At 41.8% G+C, this 17,908-nt stretch overlaps 1 protein-coding gene and 1 non-coding gene across 2 annotated transcripts; one reads left to right on the top strand and one right to left on the bottom strand.

Annotated features, from left to right (window-relative positions):
• The first annotated feature begins 21 nt into the window (after positions 1 to 21).
• DNTTIP2 (deoxynucleotidyltransferase terminal interacting protein 2) lies at positions 22 to 11,688 on the top strand. The gene is made up of 7 exons (XM_063135974.1): positions 22 to 106; positions 2,813 to 4,539; positions 5,553 to 5,688; positions 6,925 to 7,020; positions 8,505 to 8,669; positions 9,603 to 9,712; positions 11,271 to 11,688. The coding sequence occupies exons 1-7, from the start codon at positions 32 to 34 to the stop codon at positions 11,362 to 11,364; spliced, it is 2,403 nt and encodes an 800-aa protein (XP_062992044.1). The 5' UTR covers positions 22 to 31; the 3' UTR covers positions 11,365 to 11,688.
• A 5,850-nt stretch (positions 11,689 to 17,538) lies between these two features.
• Positions 17,539 to 17,623, bottom strand: TRNAR-UCU (transfer RNA arginine (anticodon UCU)). The gene is given in 2 exon segments: positions 17,539 to 17,574; positions 17,587 to 17,623. It is a non-coding gene; the product is annotated as a tRNA-Arg (tRNA).
• Between the last annotated feature and the right edge of the window lie 285 nt (positions 17,624 to 17,908).

Here is a 17,908-nt window from a genome sequence, read left to right as displayed (position 1 = left end):
TTCCTCTGCACGTGTCCCCGACACCAGGAAAATGGTGGCCACCAGGCGAGCAACGCGGCGGAGTGAATCGGAGGCGGGAAGCAGCGATCCCCCTGCGGGAGCGGAGGTGAGAGAAGCGGGAGGCGAAGGGTGGCGGCGAGCCTGCCGGAGCGGTTCTCTCTCCGCTCATCCCAGCCCACTCCAGTTCAAAGGGTAGAGCCCTTTCTCAGTCGCTTCCCCGACCACGCAGGAGCCTTTGGGTTGCAGTCAGTGTTAGTCCTACTTAGAGTAGACGGGACTACTCTAAGTAGGACTAACATTGAACACAGCCCCTCTGTGTGAGCTGGGGTGGGATCGAGTGACCGGCGAAGGAGCAAGTGCTGAGAGTAGCTCGCCTCCTGGATCTTTGAAATGGAGCCCCGGCGGTGGTGGGGGCGAGAGCGAGCATGCGATGCATCATTGCAGCCCTCCGGATGACGATGGACCCGGGGCTGCTGCCAAGTGCCGTTTCCCATCCCCGGTGCTTGCCTTGGTGCTTAATTTTGGGAGGAGGCTGCAGCCACAGTCTGCGATGGACGCAGGCTCGGACTGAGCTTCTGAATTCCCGTAAGGCTTCATATGGTGGAGAACTATTCTGCAGCCTGGTTCTCTGACTTTGGCTTCTCTGAAGCTGAAAATGGTAGAGATGGTACTAGCATCACATCTTCACCAGTGGCTCTTCTGTGCTAGGAATGGTTCATCCTGTTTTGCCAATTTCATTGGCTCCTTTGTAAGGTATATGTAGCAATTTATTTATTAGAACTGCTTAGCTGACTACTGCAGTATGGTTGCCCTGCGATGTGTGCGTATGTGTGGAGGGGAGGATTTAATGCTCTGATCCAATTACTGCAAGCTGCGTGGCATTTGTGCACAGTGCCCCGTAATGAAGACAATCTAGAGGAATCACGGCATCAACAGAAATAGCACAGCCATGCAACATAATGTTTTTTCACTAACATCTTGTACTGATGGATGAGTAAAGCTCTGGAGCAGACATGTAAGTAATCACCACCCTAAAGGGGAGTCATGTTGCATTAAATTAAACCACTTTGAGTTAATCACTGAATTATCTGTCAGAATGCTCTGCCTTTTAGAGATTGCTATAGTGCAGCATGCTTCAGTGACAGACCAATTTGGATGGCTTTAAAAGGGGATTAGATAAATTCCTAGAGGCGAAGGCTATCAATGGCTACTAGTCCTGATGGCTAAATGCAACCTCCAGTATCAGAGGGAGTAAGCCTGAATAAACCCGTTATTGGGGAACATGGGTGGGAAGGTGCTGTTGTAGATGGATCCTTGGTCTGATCCAGCATTGTTCCTCCTATGAGTGCCTGCACCTTTTGAATTACCTGCTGGAAACATATAATGTGGTTTAAGCTGCTGATTTAATGTCAGAGCCTTCAGGGGTACTATCCCCAACTATATTTTCCAGTAGAGAGAGAGAGTTCCTGAGATAAGAAAACTCTGGGAATAGAAGTCTAGTTCTTTCTGTTTACAGTTCTGTAATCTTGTGCAGTGTAACCTCCACTGAGATGCCTGGAGCACAGTACGTTGAGGGAGCCTTAGGAGCTGCTGTTAGAGAGTTAAAATGTTTGGGCTGAGAAGACTGGGACAAAGTCCTGAGGAGAGTTGTTTGAAGGGATTCAGAGAGGAAAGAGGCTGAAGAGACTACAGACTAGACAGAGAGAGCAAAAACAATGATCAAGGGAGGGAAAAGGCAGCAACTACCTTCTGCCTTCATGCAGTGATCATCAGCATCAGCTTCAGAGCCAAAGGAGTGACAGAAACAGAGGCCTTCAGCCAGCAGAGCACTATGTAGCTAGTGGCAAGTCTAAGAAATTAATCATTCACCTATGGCTCACTCCTTTATTTGACTCTATCCCCTTCTATTTTTTTGGTCAGAAGCTTTCCATAAAGCCGTATATCTATCTGAGTTTGGGGGGGGGGTTGTTTCTTTCCCCCTCCCTGTTATTTCCCCCCCCCCTCATGTTGTTTACTGGTTTCCCCCCACACACATCTTCTTTCAGAAAACATGTAGCTGGAGGTGGAGGCACCGCACACTATTTTGTGGATCTAGCATTCTTCCCCCTCTCCGATACCATGACTGTTTGTACCCAGGTTCCATATTTTCTCCACAAAGGGTTACTCAGAGGGAAATTTGGGGTTATACTACTTGAGCATTTGTTTCTCTTAACCTGCTTTTGGCTGTTTGCTTAAACATTGAATGTAGTTTTCACTCTTGTTCAGAGATCAACTTGCAACTTATTCCCCCTCTGAGAACTGATGTTTCTAGGCCTTCTTTTGCATTACCAAAAGAAACCTACAAATTTAATCAATTTAGAATGTTGAATAAGTATTTTATAGTGTAATCCTATGCATGTCTACTCAGAAGTAAGCTCTGTTGAGTTCAATTAGACTTCTTCTAAGGTAAGTGTTTATAGGATTGCAGCCTTAAAATAGAAAAACATGATAGTTTTTAATAAAATAATGTTAAAGTTATGTTTAGTGTCCTCTGTCCAGCAGTACCAATTGCAGGAATTAAGGTTATTTCAGAAACTGGTAATGTACCGAAAGCTGACAATGCTCCCAATTATAAATGTTTTTATAGGCAACCTGAAGCCCAAAAAATCAGATTACTGTGCAGATTGATGTAACATTGCCTCATGATTATAATAGCTAATTGAACAAAAAGCCACAGTGCTTCAGAATTGAGAATACAGTTTCTCATGTGGCTTTTCATTTCTCTGTGGCAATTTTGCATGTTACCTGACATTTTTGTCATTTCTTACAACAGGTCTCAATGGAAGGCAGCGCATCTGTGAGGACAACAAGGAGCAGAAGTAAAGTAAATTCCCATGTGAATGTCATTCCTGAATATCATCTTGAGAAAATGGAGAAAACTGAAACAAAATTGGATGTGGAAGAGCCTCTTACTCTGAGTAAGAGTAAAGCTGTGCATTTAGCAGACCCAGTTGCTGAATTGCAAGCTGATGGGGAGATCTCTGAAGCAGAATCAAATTGTTCCTCCTTGTCTGGTCTTCAGACATCTTCGTTTATAAGAATAACAAGAAGGCGGCAAATTGTAGTTCCTTGTCAGCCGGAGATTCCAGCGAAAAGCAGGCAGAGCAAGAAAGCTCTTCCGAATGAAGGAAGCAAATGTCAAGATGATGACGACATATCTGAAGCAGAATCATGTTCTTCCACTGTTTCGGGAATGAGGACTCATAGTGTTACGAGAAGGACTAGAAGTCGGCAAGTCAAGACCAATGTAGCACCAGTGTGTGAATCCCAAACTGAAGAGGTCTCTGACACAGAATCATGGTGCTCGGGTATTTCCTCAGAACCATCTGTTCCGTTTCAACGAATGACAAGGAGCATGCGACTGAAGTTGAAAGCAGAAACGTCACAGCCGGAAAGAAAAAGTGAAGTGGTACCGGACGATGCAGACTTGCCTGAATGTGCAGCTCTGTCTCAGACAATAGTAATCTCTGACTCTGAACAACCCACGAAATCTGATTTAGATGCAGAACAAGCATCCAATCTCTCACCTAATCGCATAAATAAGCAGCTGAGCCCCTGTAAAACAAAGTGCCATTCCGAATCTGTTGTCGGTAATGATCTAAAACAGATTTCCTCAAGCAGCCCTAAAAAAATGGCGAGGGAATGTGTCAAAAAGTCACCTGAGAAAGAGAGGCTGAAAGATAACGATTATGAATCTGTGGGTAGCACAGAGCTAAAGGCAGGAAGGGACAAAGTTGTAAGAGAATCGGATACAAAACAAATATCAGCTGATGTATATGAAATTGTGGAAAGCCCAGAGGTAGTGTGTAATCAAACCTTAGAAAAATCCATAAAAGTAACGGAAAACCAGTCACCTATAAAGACTACAGACATGTGTCACCCTGATCAATCTAATATATCCCCAACACACACAACTCCTAGTAAAATTAAAAGTAATGTGGAATCCCAGAAGTTGGGTACCAGAAAAGTTAAACAAGGCTGTTTGCATCATGTAGAAGAGACAATAGATGAGCCATCTGAAGTAGGTGGCCCACAAACTGATACTATCCCATCACAAACTGTTGAAAGCAGTGATGATGAGGGCAGGGTTTCTGTTGTGAGTATAAACAGTGATGAAAGTCCAGAGGAGCCAGTGGCTGAATCTTCTTCAAGTGCAACCAAAACAACAGGACGTGACAAATGTTTCACTGTGTCGCTTCTTACAAGCGATGAGACTGAAGAGTCTGAAAACAGCGATTTGGAAGAAATGAATGAAAAGGAAATGACTGCTAGCTGTGCAGATACTGGTAATCAAAGGGCATCAACCTTGACTGAATCACAGGGTGAAGAACTGTTTGTCATTGATAAAACTCCTGGCCTGGACCCCGGGAAAGCATATTATTTAGAGAAGGAGGAGGACACCATGGCTGATGAAGAAAGTGAGGAATCCTCGGACTTGGAAGATGATGAAGAGGAGTTCATAGATGAAGCTGAAGATGTATTAAATGCAAATAATGAAATGTAAGTTCTCCCAAGGAACTTAGTTATGGTGCATGTTATGTAATCCTGTTAGAGATATGTATTGGGGCAAAAATGACTTTTTATTTAGCAAGGTCTAAGTGAATGGATGGAAGGGACATCAGTCAGAGGGTAAGTGAGTTCTTGGTTTTGTGCCAGGGAATAGTTGCTATGGAGTAGGGACAAGAACCTGTTGATGGCCCTGGGATAGGCAGTTGGCAGATTGGGGGCTCTCCTTACGTATTTTGGCTACTTTCTAAGAGCTTTCTATCCTGGGAGTGTGTGGTTGGCAGTGTATAAGGAGGTGAGGACTCTATTAAAACCTCTGTAGCTGTTCACACTGGGCAGGGAGAGGTTAGAGCTGTTTGCATGTTTCAGTTCCTATGGAGTGGTTTGTATGTGCACAAACACACAGGCTCAGTTCACACAACACTTTTCTCAACAGTGGTGTAACAATTCCACTGTGGAGTTGTTACACTACTGTTAAGAAAAATGTTGTCTGGAGGGAAAACTCCACCAAACGGTGGAGCTTTTTTTTTAAAAAAAACCCCACTCCACCCTGAATCTCCACACTGTGCAGAGGAGAGTTTCTGCACAACCATTGTGTTCCATGTCATCTGGAGGGCTCCGTGGAGTTTCCTATTGAGTTGAGTTTCCCAGTGGCCATAGAGTTCCCTGGCAAGAGGGGCGAAAGGAGGGAGTTCTGTTCTAGGAGAGCCGCTGGGATTGGTTTTTTTTGCAGCAATGGCTGGGGCAGAGAAATTGTCACTTAAACGCTCAGTTGACTTTTACTCCACTCCACAGGAGGCCACACCCACACAACAGTGGAGGTGGCACATGTTGTGTGTTGAGTACCTCCTACAAACTCCACCACTGAGTAGAGTTTTCCCACTGATGAGAGAAAAGTGTTGTGTGAACTGAGCCCCCCACACAATGGTTGAAGCTCTGCAATGTGCTTTTGACAGATGGCGGCAAGCATGCTAGTATGATCATGTAACCCATTCTTTGTCTTCTAGCTTATCACTTTCAAGCAGCATTGATCCCGGTCTGAATATTAAACAACTTGGAGGCTTATATATTACTTTTGATGCAGGAAAGCAGAAGCCTGGATCTCAAGGAGTTGTGCCGCTAAAGGAGAAAAAGAAAGATGAGGTAAACTCCCAAAAGACCATCATTAAACTGAAATCTGGGTTGAATAAACCAAAAAAGCACCATTGTAAATATATAAACTATTTAGAAAGCAGTATGATTATGACTAAGAACTAAAGTTTCACAATTGGCCAAAATTCATTGCATTTATGTCAACTTGCTGCTTCATCTAGATCACTAGTGTTAAAACTCCAAAAGAAGCTCTGATACCATAACTTATCACCTGTCTTGTAATGTATACACCTAAACACTGTTAAATAAATCTAATGAGTCATCCATACAGTTAGCTCCACTTTTCGTGTCACACTCCATTTGTGCTACCATTTCGGCGCATCAGAATATAGGTGACTGTTTATGGTGCTCCTTATTATCAGGATGAAACCAGCAGTCACCTGAATAGCAAAGCCTGAACACAGATGGCTGCAGGACTGTTGCAGACATACAAGTCACACCATCTGCTTAGTTCAGCAAGCAATTTGAGATTGCAGTGAATTATTCCAGGACACCTTAGGTACTGCGCACCCAAACACAGCCACCTACGTTCTGACAGGCCAAAATGGTTTGTTGATTGGTTCATGCGCAAGGGAAGCTACCATTTTGGCAAGTCTACTTTAGGATGTACCTAAATGAAAATGAAACATTGATGAAACTGACAAATGCAACAGCAATAGTTTTCATGAGAGCTGTTTTATATTGGTCATATTAGAGCCATATTATAACCCACTACCTTTGTTTAGTTTCTCATGTTTGCCAACAATCACTCTTCAAGAAGTACAGTCTAGGAGACCAAGATGCTTTTGTCATATCTTCATTCCATAGGATCACCTTTTCCATACAATCTCTTTCTACTTATACTGTCTGCAATGTGTTAAAAGGATCAGGTTCTGTTAGTCAATTTCACACATTACAAGACACTGCAATGATAGGGATTTACACAACTCTCAGTTGAGTTGAAGGAATCCTTGATGCTTTCTTCCTTGTCCAAGAACTTTCACAGTGTCTGTACTTTCCAAACTTGGTTTCTTTTAAAGCACCTCTCTCAGCTTTACTTGCAGCTGTTGATGGGGGCCTGCAAGTACTGTTCAAATTCTCAGCAGTAGCAATCCTGAGTTTATTCAGCAAGTTTTACATATTTGGGGGTAGCTCTTTGCTTATCAAATCTCTTAGCATCCCTTTTGTCTGTTGTCTGCATTGCCCTGTGTTGTAATTATACCCTTTTTATCAATTATCTCTTTATAGCTTTTGCAGAAGAGTATTATAACTCCAGATTTTGAAAAAAAAGAATGTATTCCACCCATAAGAGAATCAATCCACCAGTTAAAGAAACAACGCAGGGTAAGCGAAGTGCCACTGAGCTATATTGGTCGTGCTCAATGCTACAAGTATGGTTCTGTCTTAAACTCCTTCTGTAGGTACTGTATGTACATATCTCCACTCTCTGTTTTATACTCAACATCGTAGTTGAATATAAAATGGGATGATGCCATATATATTGTCCTGAGCTTTTTTGAGGAAACATGGTATAAAATGTGATATGTGAAATATATAGAAAGTTGTAAGCCGCCCAGAGAGCTTCAGCTATGGGGCAGTATAGAAATAATAATAATAATAATAATAATAATAATAATAATAATAATAATAATAATAATAATGGCATCTACTTCTTAAAAGTACATTTGAGCACTTGGGGAAAATGCCTACAGAATGGGACTAAATCATTAAATGCAGCTCACGTGGCTGCACATGATTGACCACAACACTTAATCATCAACATATCTTCTCACAACTTTAGCTTCTGAGACCAGAGATTAGCATGTGAAGGAAACTGAGAAGGACCCAGATGCCAGGAGAAAGCAACTTCCAAGAGATTATGGATGCAGAAGAGACAGTCTGGCTCTGGGGGTTTAGTTGGGGTGTGGGGAAACCTGAACGACTGGGAGGCAATGCTTAGCAGGGAGCAAAAGTGTGGAGGCTGAGCACTTGAAAGAGAGGATGGGAATTTGGGGGAATTTTGAGGAAGGGAGGAAGAGGGTGGAGTATTTGGCTAGCATGCTTGAGGAAGGGTTGGCATAGATTGGAGATTTAGGGCTTATTTGCACATCACAGCAGCAAATTAACAGCGTGTGCCTAGCATGTTCCACCAGCATTTTGCATATGCCACACTAATCAGCCCAATTGGAGGTTACTTTATGATGTGCAAATGTGGATTTGAGCACTATCAATTAATTGTGGGCTAAACGACCCAAAGTTAACCTAACAACTAATTAACCCACAGTAAACCCATGGTGCCTGGGTTTACACGTCACAGAGCAACCTCCAATCAAAGGTTGCATATTCAAAATGGCAGAGGCACACAACCCTGGGCATCCCTTCTATCCATTTATTGCTGCTTACTTGTACAAACTTACTATCAAAGGTATTGTTAGAGAAAATCAAAAGCTTTATCCCTTACATGAATACTCTTTACTGGTGTCGTATCAGTTGTGCCTTTTTTTTTTTTTTTTTCAAATTAGTGTCACATCGAGGCCTTGCAAGGCAATCCCTGGCGAAATTAATATTGCTAGTTTAGGCAGTTACAGCTGATAACGTTCCTTGAAACCTGTTTAAATATGGTGAAACTATTTTGAGGATTCTGAAAACTACCTTAGTGTAAAGCTGTAAGGATTGGCATAACAGTTTGTTTTATATCCAGATTTTAATACCAAATCTCAAAGATTGCTTACAGGTCTCAGCCATCTGGTTTTACTGCATAAAATACAATAATTTTGATAGCAGATTGATAAGTTTTGAAGTATTATTTCTTGATGTTCCAAATATAGGCAGAGCGAGCGAAAACTACAGGGGATGGCTGGTTTGGTATGAAAGCTCCAGAAATGACGGATGAATTAAAAAATGACCTTAAGGCTTTGAAGATGAGGACAGCCATAGATCCTAAACGATTTTATAAAAAGAATGATAGAGAAGGTCCCCCCAAATACTTTCAGGTAAGAAACTGAGAAGCTATTTACAATTGTGTATGTACACGACTCCTTTACCAATTTGTTGAAGTTAACTTAGCATACTGATGTTCATTTACTTTTCCTTAGGAAATGAGTTTTGTGTTTCTATTTCACATTAGCTATGAAAAGCTACTTGCATTTTCTAAGATCTGAATTGCTTGCAGTCTACTATATACCTTTTAATTATTCATAATCCCATTCTACTTGTACATTGCAATGTTTCTGCCTGCTGACTTTGAAACATAACTGTTTATTTGCTGCATGGTTACTGCTTGAAAAAGACACTGCATGGTTCCCTCCTTCAATAATTTCTGTGTCTGTCTTTTCTTTTTGCATTGTAGCCAATGGCTACAGTCCAGACCACAGATAAGCATAGTGAAGGCTCACTGATTTCATTTGGACTTGAGTTTAGTACACCATTAGCATGTTTGATGGTATCCTAGACTTAAGAATCACCACCTAAGATGATGCTGAATACAACTGAATTAAATCTTATTTTTTATTTCTGTTCTATTAAAACCTTTCTCTGGTGACTTTACACGTTCTTCACTCTTCTGTACATATTTAGGAATTGTCTGATATTATAGTATGATGCAAAACAAAATGTGGCAGTACGGAGTGCTCCTGTTTTGTAGTTCTGTAAACCTTGGGGTTGTTCCAAGCCGCTGATGCCTCCCTCTTTGCAGGGTTTATCTAGTTTTAGCTCCCTAAGAACAGACACTCACAGAATATTTGGTATTAGTATATAGTATACTAGGCTTTGCTGCTCCTTGTTCACTGTGTATATAATATAACTACTCTTCTTCTTCTTCTTCTTCTTCTTCTTCTTCTTCTTCTTCTTCTTCTTCTTCTTCTTCTATAAAAGTAGCCTTTCAAATATATGTATTAATCAATTTATCTTGACCATTCCTTTCTCAGGTTGGAACTGTTGTGGATTCTCCAGCTGACTTCTATCATGCTCGAATTCCCAAGAAAGAAAGGAAGAAAAACATTGTGGAAGAACTTCTAGCAGATTCTGAGTTTAGAAGGTATTTACATTTCATTTCCCTTGAAATATGATACAAGCATTGTAGCAGTGTAAATATATTACCAAGGATATTCGAAAGTTCACCTTCCTCCCATGTGAAACCTGTCCAGCCCCACTGCATTCAACATTTGAGACCCTGCTATGAGGCACAACAGAAGCATGGTTGGTTGGGATGCAAATCAGGCCTTTTCCATTGCAGCATCTAGATTATGGAACTGTCTCTCTAGAGAGTTGCAGTTGGCTGCTTCTCTTTTAAGTGTCAGGTGTGCTGTTAAGACCTTTTAAGGTACAATCCTATGGCTGGCTGGGGAATGCTGGGAGTTGAAGGACTCTTTTCTGTCTAAACATGCATAGGATTGTTCCCATAATGTGGTGTGAAAGTGCTTAACTGCCTTTCTTTAAATGGGATTTTTAAAAAAACTGCTCTCTTGGCTTTGCTATCTGAGACTGTTCTTAGTAATTTTGAGTTATGCTTTTTAAAATTTATTGTTTTAATTTAAATTAGCAATTTTTGAGCTAATGTGCATCAAAACAATAAAAAAGTGGGAAAGCAATTTTTAAATTAAAACCTGAATAAGGCGCATGTTCATGGAAGAAGGAAAAGGAGAAAAATCTATCAATTAGATATACTTCATTAGTTTGTGTTACCAAGAATTACATTTCAAAGTACATATGATATGGAGCAGGTATCAGGAAGGGGCTGTAGCTCAGTGGTAGAGCATCTGTTTTGCATACAGAAGGTCTCTGGTTCAATCCTCAACATCTCCTGGTAGGGCTGCATAAAACCCTTCTTGAAAACCTGGATAGTTGCTACCAGTCATTGTTGTAGATGGAACAGTAGTTTGATATGGTATAAGGCAGCTTCCTAATTTCTGGCTTGCCTGTTTAAATATTACATAATTTCTTCTGTTTTGTGGTATTTGTATGAAGGGCAGAGAAGAGGCAGGTACAATATTGAGTTTTCATTATGCATTTGCTTAGTTGAGGCATGCATGATGGTGACCTTGGTGCTGTCCATTCAGCATTTAACTGGAATTTATGGGAATGTTAATACTATTTTTTTAATGCAGTGCAATTTAGGAGCAGCAATGAGTGATGAAGCTGTCAGTAAATACTCCTTAAAACAAAACAAAACTCTCTGCTTTAAGAGCATTCCCTGCCTTTGTTCTAGGGTTGTTGTTGTTTTTGAGCTAGTTATAGTCTCAACAGTATTTCAACAAGTGTACCAAAATCTATCTCTTATTTGTTCTATTCATATTGCTACTGTGGTTCTGAATAATTAATAACAATGGCTTCGCTGAAGGTCCATCTAGTTTAGCCTCCTATTTCTGCCAGTTGCCTCCAGGAAGCTCACGTGGGCATGAGGCAAGAGTGCTCCCCTGCTTCTGGTACCACTGAAAATGGTGGTTCCATTTAGCTATCATGGCAAATAAGCATTGCTGCTATTAATCTAAATTGTTTTACTGCAAAACTGTAAAAGAAATAATTTTGTCCATAGTGATTTTTCTGGATTCTGTTTTTGGTGTATAATACTTCAACAAATTATTTGTCTTGTTCAGATATAATAAAAGGAAATACCAAGACATCATTGCTGAAAAGGCAGCCCTTGCAGCAGGCAAGAAGAATCGGAAGAAGAAGAAATTTCGCAAATAGATTTTGAAACAAAGAAGATTGGACTTAATTTTTAATAGTGAATTTGTGTTTTGCACACATGCTGGACTGAGCTTGATCATGTCAGCAATAAGAGGACAGGGCTGGCGCTGGCTTTCCAATAGTATTTTGGAAGTGAAAATGAACTTCCATACTAAGTACTGATAAAAGTATACACTAAAGAGCGTGGAACTCAACTTTAGAGGAAAAATGTAATCCTGTGCAAATTAAACCTTCTGATAAAACTCAATCTGTGAGATTTGGCTGTCATAGAAATGTGCAAAGTCTCTGTATACTTTCCCATTAAATTTGTTTAAGAATTCACAATTGGATGACTGTAACATATACTATTTATTTATGCACTTTAGAAACATCTTTTTTTTTTATTGTGAAGGTATCCGCTGGAAAAATACTAATTAACATAATGCTGTGCAGTAAAATAAATTCTGCAGACATGAATGTCAATATTAACATATATTCTCTTCCAAGGTAATATTTAGAATTGGATAAAGATGGAGATACATTAAAGAAGCTTTCAGTTCACCTAATTCTCAGCTCAAAAGGGAACCACTCAGGTCAATGTTAAAGAAACTGGGAATTCTGTTCTCTAGCTGGCAAGTTAATTAGTACTTTGAGCACACACACCAAAAGGGAAGAATAATATTTTTTACTTAATTATGAACTCTAGCACCTTGCAGCCAGTTAAATACTCTTTAATCTTGAATTTAGATATGTATAGCTGAAAATAAGCCTCCCACTCTGCATTATAGCTAGATGGGTGATTTTGCCCATCTAATAGAGATTTGGGGGAGGGGGAGCGAAGGAGGCTGGGGATAGCTTGTAGTTCCACATCACCAGTCCCCCTCCCTGCCTCTAGGAACGCCTCCTTTTCCCCATCTCCTCTCCGTCTATGAAAGGGAAAGTGCAGTTTCTTGGCTCCCAGAAAACTGAACAATCCTATGTCCCTCTAGATACTGTCTAGGGGACATAGGATTGCTCCCTTAATTTTTTTTCAACACATTAACATACAAAAGAGGGAAAAAAGAAACATTACACTTAAATATAGTATAACTACGTGTATTGAAAGTACCCATTTCAGTTGGCTACAACATTCTAAAAAAATAATTATACATAAACTTCAACAAAAGCAGACCAAATAACCATCTGAGTTTCCATTCATATCTGGCACCTGTATGCTATCCTTTCAAAGGTTGGTAATGTTGTTAGATCCTTAATCCATTGCATTATAGGAGGTGAGCATTTATCCTTCCAGTGTCGTAATATCAGTCTTTTGGCTGTCAAGAGGGCACAGAAAATCCATTTACACTGACTTTGTTAACTTCCAAGAAGCAGGTATTTAATTTTAAAAAGTATGCACATCAGTAAATATTTAAAGAGTGAACCAATACAAAGTTTATCCACATAATTACTTCCAAAAGGAGGCAAGTATTGGGCATTACCAAGACATTGTTTGTTCCTGGGTTGTTAATTAAAAGTGGAAGTGGTGGATGGGCAAGAGGCAGCATCTCATTCACTTCTAAGTGCCCTGCCAATTCCTGGATTAAACAACCTAGGAAATGGCCGTGACACATGAACCGGCTTTTTGAAAGGTTTCTTAGAATATGTCCCATTTATCTGTCTTGGCTGTTCCATTTTAGACTAAAAACTGTGTTGGGTCAAAAGCTTACCTAGAGAGGGAGATGTCCCTATCAGTTCTTTGCCTACTACACAATTGGGAGTACCAAACAGTTATTTTGTCCCGGGCACGATCTACACTACTTCTTATAATGGTTTATAATGGTTATGACAACTGTTCAGGACCAGAACACATTACATATACAGTATTCATACCATTTTAAATGTGTTATATCCTGCTTGGTGTAGATCGGACCCTGCTCTAATATTGACACTTCACATTTTGTTGTATCTACATTTGTAAGGATGGGACAGCAAACTTGGTCTACAATCCTAAAAATGCTTTGTAGGGCAGAGGTAGGCAATGTGGGGTGCCCCCAGACAACTTTCTTGGAGCCTGTCAAGGTGCCCTGCCCTTCCCACTTAAAAAAAATAAAACACATTTCGTCTTCGCATCTGAGATTACTATGAAATGGGTTCAAAGCGGGGATTCAAAGGAGTTGTTTATTTTGTTGAGGCTCAGACCCCACATCTACCTTTTCTAATCAGAAAAAGAAGCATTATGCTTTTGAATGGGGAACAGAAGGAGAAAGGTCATGCTGCTTTGTCCTGGTTTTGCACTTCCCAAAGGCAATCTGGTTGGCCACTTTTAGGATAATTCTATCTAAACACATAAGTCCAGTTCACAGTTCATTCTGCAATGGACAAAGGAAAACGTTGGTACTAGATAGGTCTTTGGTCTGATTCAACATTATGATCTATGGCTCTTTCTTATGTTCTTAGCATTTAGCACTAGCAGTCTTCTTTCCAATGTAATGGGCCCTTTCTTTATCCCTCCTCTGAAATGAAAAATTGACAGCTCTACTGCAGGCAATCTCTCCTATCTCCCCACTTTTTCATTGAAATATTTCACAGTTTTGTCTTGTCTGAACCAAAATCCTGTTGGAGTTTTTCTTCCCCTTAGGCAGCTTTTTGAAGAGGAGTGACCTAGGTGTGGCAAGGTCAGAAGAATGCTGTTAGAAAGATTTACTTCCCTGCCCACAAGGTCCCTGACCAACTGAGTGTGCTGCTAGTGAGCTAACTTTACACAAATAGACAAATTTGCATGTTGTGTTTACCTGTGAATGGACATGCATGGAATGATTACACAGACAAGCACCTTATTCTATCTGTTTTCATAGAGCCTCTGTTGTACAAAGGTGACAATTACTGTGCTTCATGTAATGCAGTGGCTGGTGTGAATAACTTGTTTTGGGGGGTTAGAGATGAGGTAAAATATGAAGTGGGAGAAAGAGGAACGTCTTACCATGAATTCCTGTCTCCTACAGAGCATTCCAGATTATTCTTGATAGTATTTCCTCGTGGGCAGCAATCAGGGTCCAATCATTATTCACTTTAGGGGCGACTATGGCCTTAGCTAGACCTAAGGATTATCCCAGGCAAATGGAGAGGTCGTCCCTGCCTGCTTCCGGGTTCCCCTGACTCATTTGGATGCACAGGTATGATCCCGGGGCAATCCGGGGATATAGACCTGGTCTAGCCATGGCCTGAATTACCCTCCCAGATTGGCCCTGCTTTGTGTTGGAGTGAACTCCATCAAGCTCAATAGATGTTTGTTTGTTTCATTTTAAAAAAGCTAGGCATTCATTTTAAAAGGGTGTTTATTTTTTGTTACCTCTTTCCTCCACCTGCCTGACACAACCTGCGTAGAGAAAGGAATCCGCTATCGAAGGGCTAGGGCACTCTTCCTGTGGGGAAGGCAGATCCCAGCCCACTAAACCTACATCTTCCCAACGTATAGCAAGTGTTGCCTAATGAGAGTAAAAGTTCTACATATCACTTCAAATCCTCTAATTGGCAGAAGAGAAGGGTGAATGGAAGGAAGTGTAGTCTCTTCTCCCATCTCTGCTTCCTGCGGCTAAAATAGACATTACTTGAAATGTGTATGTAGTGGCTATATCTTGTTTAAATGTTTACACTAAAGTACGTGCAGAAGTCCCCAATCCAGATCAGATTTGGTCCCTAGTATGGTTTTTATTATTGCATTTTATTTATGGTGAGTGGAGTGTGTGTGGTGCTTTTAAGGTCTAGATTGTGGTTCCTGGACCTATTTAGTGTAAAAATGAGAAGACATAGCTAATAGACATACATTAGTTTGGAATGTTTCCCATAAAAAAATAAGATTTATAGCAGGGGGAATATGGACATAGTAGGATCCATGTTGAGGTGGTAGTGCATGCAGCATCAATTTTGATTTTGTCAGCAATAAACCAGAGTTGATAGCAACATCTTAATCTAGCCAGGCATCTGATTGAAATGACCTGCAGTGGCAATTCAAATCAAGAGAAGACCAGTGAATTCTCTCACCAAGAAATGCCAGGCACTTTATCCATCTGCGTGCAAGTCTCAAGCCTTTTGCATACACATGGATTATTATTATTTTTAATCCCAGTCCTGCTTTTCATGTTAGTTTTGTGTATGATAATACAGTATAAAAAGTCCTTTATTAGAGGATCTTTGGAAGATTTTGACATCCCAAAGAAAGACTGAGGAGTAGCTCTGGACTATGTCAGCTATCCTGCGGACCGGAGAGGAATACCCAGTCCAGACCTGCTTGTATTGCCTCTGACTGAACATGCCATGAGTGCCTGTCCCACTGCAAACAGAGAGGCAGCAGCACTACCCTAGGACTGGGCTGCCCATAGGGGGCATTCATGGGGATGTTTTGTTTCATATGTTTTAAGTGCCTAGTTCTCATGGGTATTAGATTTTCAAGAATAGCCCTTAATTGGGAATAGGTTCCGTAGATCATAATGCTTATTCTAGGCAGCCAGGCTTTCTGCTTGTGTGTGTGTGCTAGCAGCACCGCTATCTCCTTTGAAGACTGAGAAAATATCTTCATCATTACTAGCTGTACCCGGCGTAACATACGCCGTTAAATATCATTGTATTTTATTTCTTTATTCAGTCATATATTTCTTTGTAAACACAATTTACAATCTCGTTGTTCTCAGATACAACACTTAATGAGCTCAATGATCGAACTTTTGAGAGAGCAACATATAGTTGTCCGTGACTAAATACAGGTTTCGGAAGGTATAGGCAGATTCTGTCAAAAGTCTTTCCTTGTGACTTATTAATGGTCATTGAAAAAGCTAAACATATAGGAAATTGCCTTCTTTTGAATTTGAAAGGCATATTTGTATCAGATGGAATTAGAGGTATGTGCGTTATAAGTCTGGCTGTCAGTTTACGTTAAACCTCACTCTGTGATGCGTTAGAATAGATGACTGCACGGTGGGAGAATTAGGGCTCAGCACTTTGGAGAGCTCTTTTAGAGTTATGCCTGAAACCCAAAACTGATTCATAGCCCCACTGAAATAGGAGTCACCAGCCTCCATCAGTAGAGGGAAGGGGTCGCAGAAGGCTTTGGTGGTGCTTTTGGTTTTTATTAACTCCCTCCTCAGCATTTTTAACCCCTCCCCCCCAACAGGCAAAAAGGCTCCAAGAGCGACTTACAAAAATTAAACCATGGGACAGTCTCTGCCCTCAGACTTCCAATAGAACAGACAGGCGACTAAAGGAAAAGGGATTGGGAGGGAAGATGAAAAAAGCAAAACGCAAGCACCTGTGCTTATAGGTGTTGTCCCCCCACAGGGATGGGCTAAACAGACATAAGAATACGACCACCTCAGGCCGACTGGGCAAAGGCTTTCCCTCAAGGAGCAGAAGCCACCACTTCCCCGCCGTCGCCATCCTTCCGCTCCCTTCTCAGATGGGCCACCTCTTCCCCTCCCTCTCAAACTCCTGCGTGCTTCCCAGCGTGTGGTGCATTCGAAAGGCAGTGGCAGGCAGAGGCCGAGCGCTATTGTTTTTATGTGGGGGTGGGGGGCAATACGTGGTAAGGAAGGCCAGAATGTGGTGAGCGGGCGATGGAGGGCAGCCCGAGCAAGGGAGCGACGCGGGTGGGAGAGGGCGACTCACCCTGCCCACCTGGCCGCTCGCTCGCTGAGGCAAAGCCTGGAAAGCCACTCCCAGCTCAAGTGCGAAAGGGCGGGAAAAGAGCAAGAGGGCACGCGATGCAGCGGGGTAAGGGAGGGTGGTTTGCTTGTTTGTTTTGCCTGCCTCAGCTCAGTGGCTGATTGGCCGCTGGGTCTTAGAGTCCCAACCGTCATCCCTCCCTCCCCCTACCACTCCCCACCTGCATTTGAATTGCTGAGCTGTAAACAGTGGGGGGCGGGGCTGCGGTTGCTTAGCAACACTGGAATCATCATGGAAACATACCTGTCTTTTTAATATAGATATAGATATAGATTCCTCCTCTCCGCCCCTCAGAGTCGAGCGCCTCCCTAACGACTCGCTAGGCAGAAGCTCCTCCTGAGGGGAAGGGCTACAGCCGGCACCGTAAGCGAAAGGGCCTGAGTTGTGCTCAATGCCTTTCACGAACGGCATTTTTCGTCAGCTCAGCAAATATTACCCTGGAATCGGAGGAATACAGGAAGTACTTTTTAAAAAAGAAAAAGACAGAAAAAAATCTACCCGCGACTCCGCCGGGACTCGAACCCGGAACCTTTGAATCTCTTCACCCTCTAGAAGTCCAATGCGCTATCCATTGCGCCACGGAGCCACCTGTTGGATTCTTTGTACAATCGCTATACAGCTCAAAGGCCGACTTTCACCATACTTGGAGGGCAGAGGAGATTTTTGAGACTAAAATTCAGCTTTAAACCTACGCGCTCCACGGCCTGAGGACTCGCCGGGTCACTTCCGGTACCAAAACCGGGCTAGTGGGTAGAATCGAGGCAGCGGAGCGCGGGGAGGTAAGGAGGAGATTACTGGCGGGGTTTGTTCCTGTCTGCAATGTGCTCTGTGAGTGATTACACTCACCGCCCCCTTCTAAAGCTGAATTTTG

The sequence above is a fragment of the Elgaria multicarinata genome, chromosome 1, assembly GCF_023053635.1.
Source record: "Elgaria multicarinata webbii isolate HBS135686 ecotype San Diego chromosome 1, rElgMul1.1.pri, whole genome shotgun sequence".
Lineage (NCBI taxonomy): Eukaryota > Metazoa > Chordata > Lepidosauria > Squamata > Anguidae > Elgaria > Elgaria multicarinata.
This window is presented reverse-complemented; position numbering and strand designations above follow the sequence as displayed.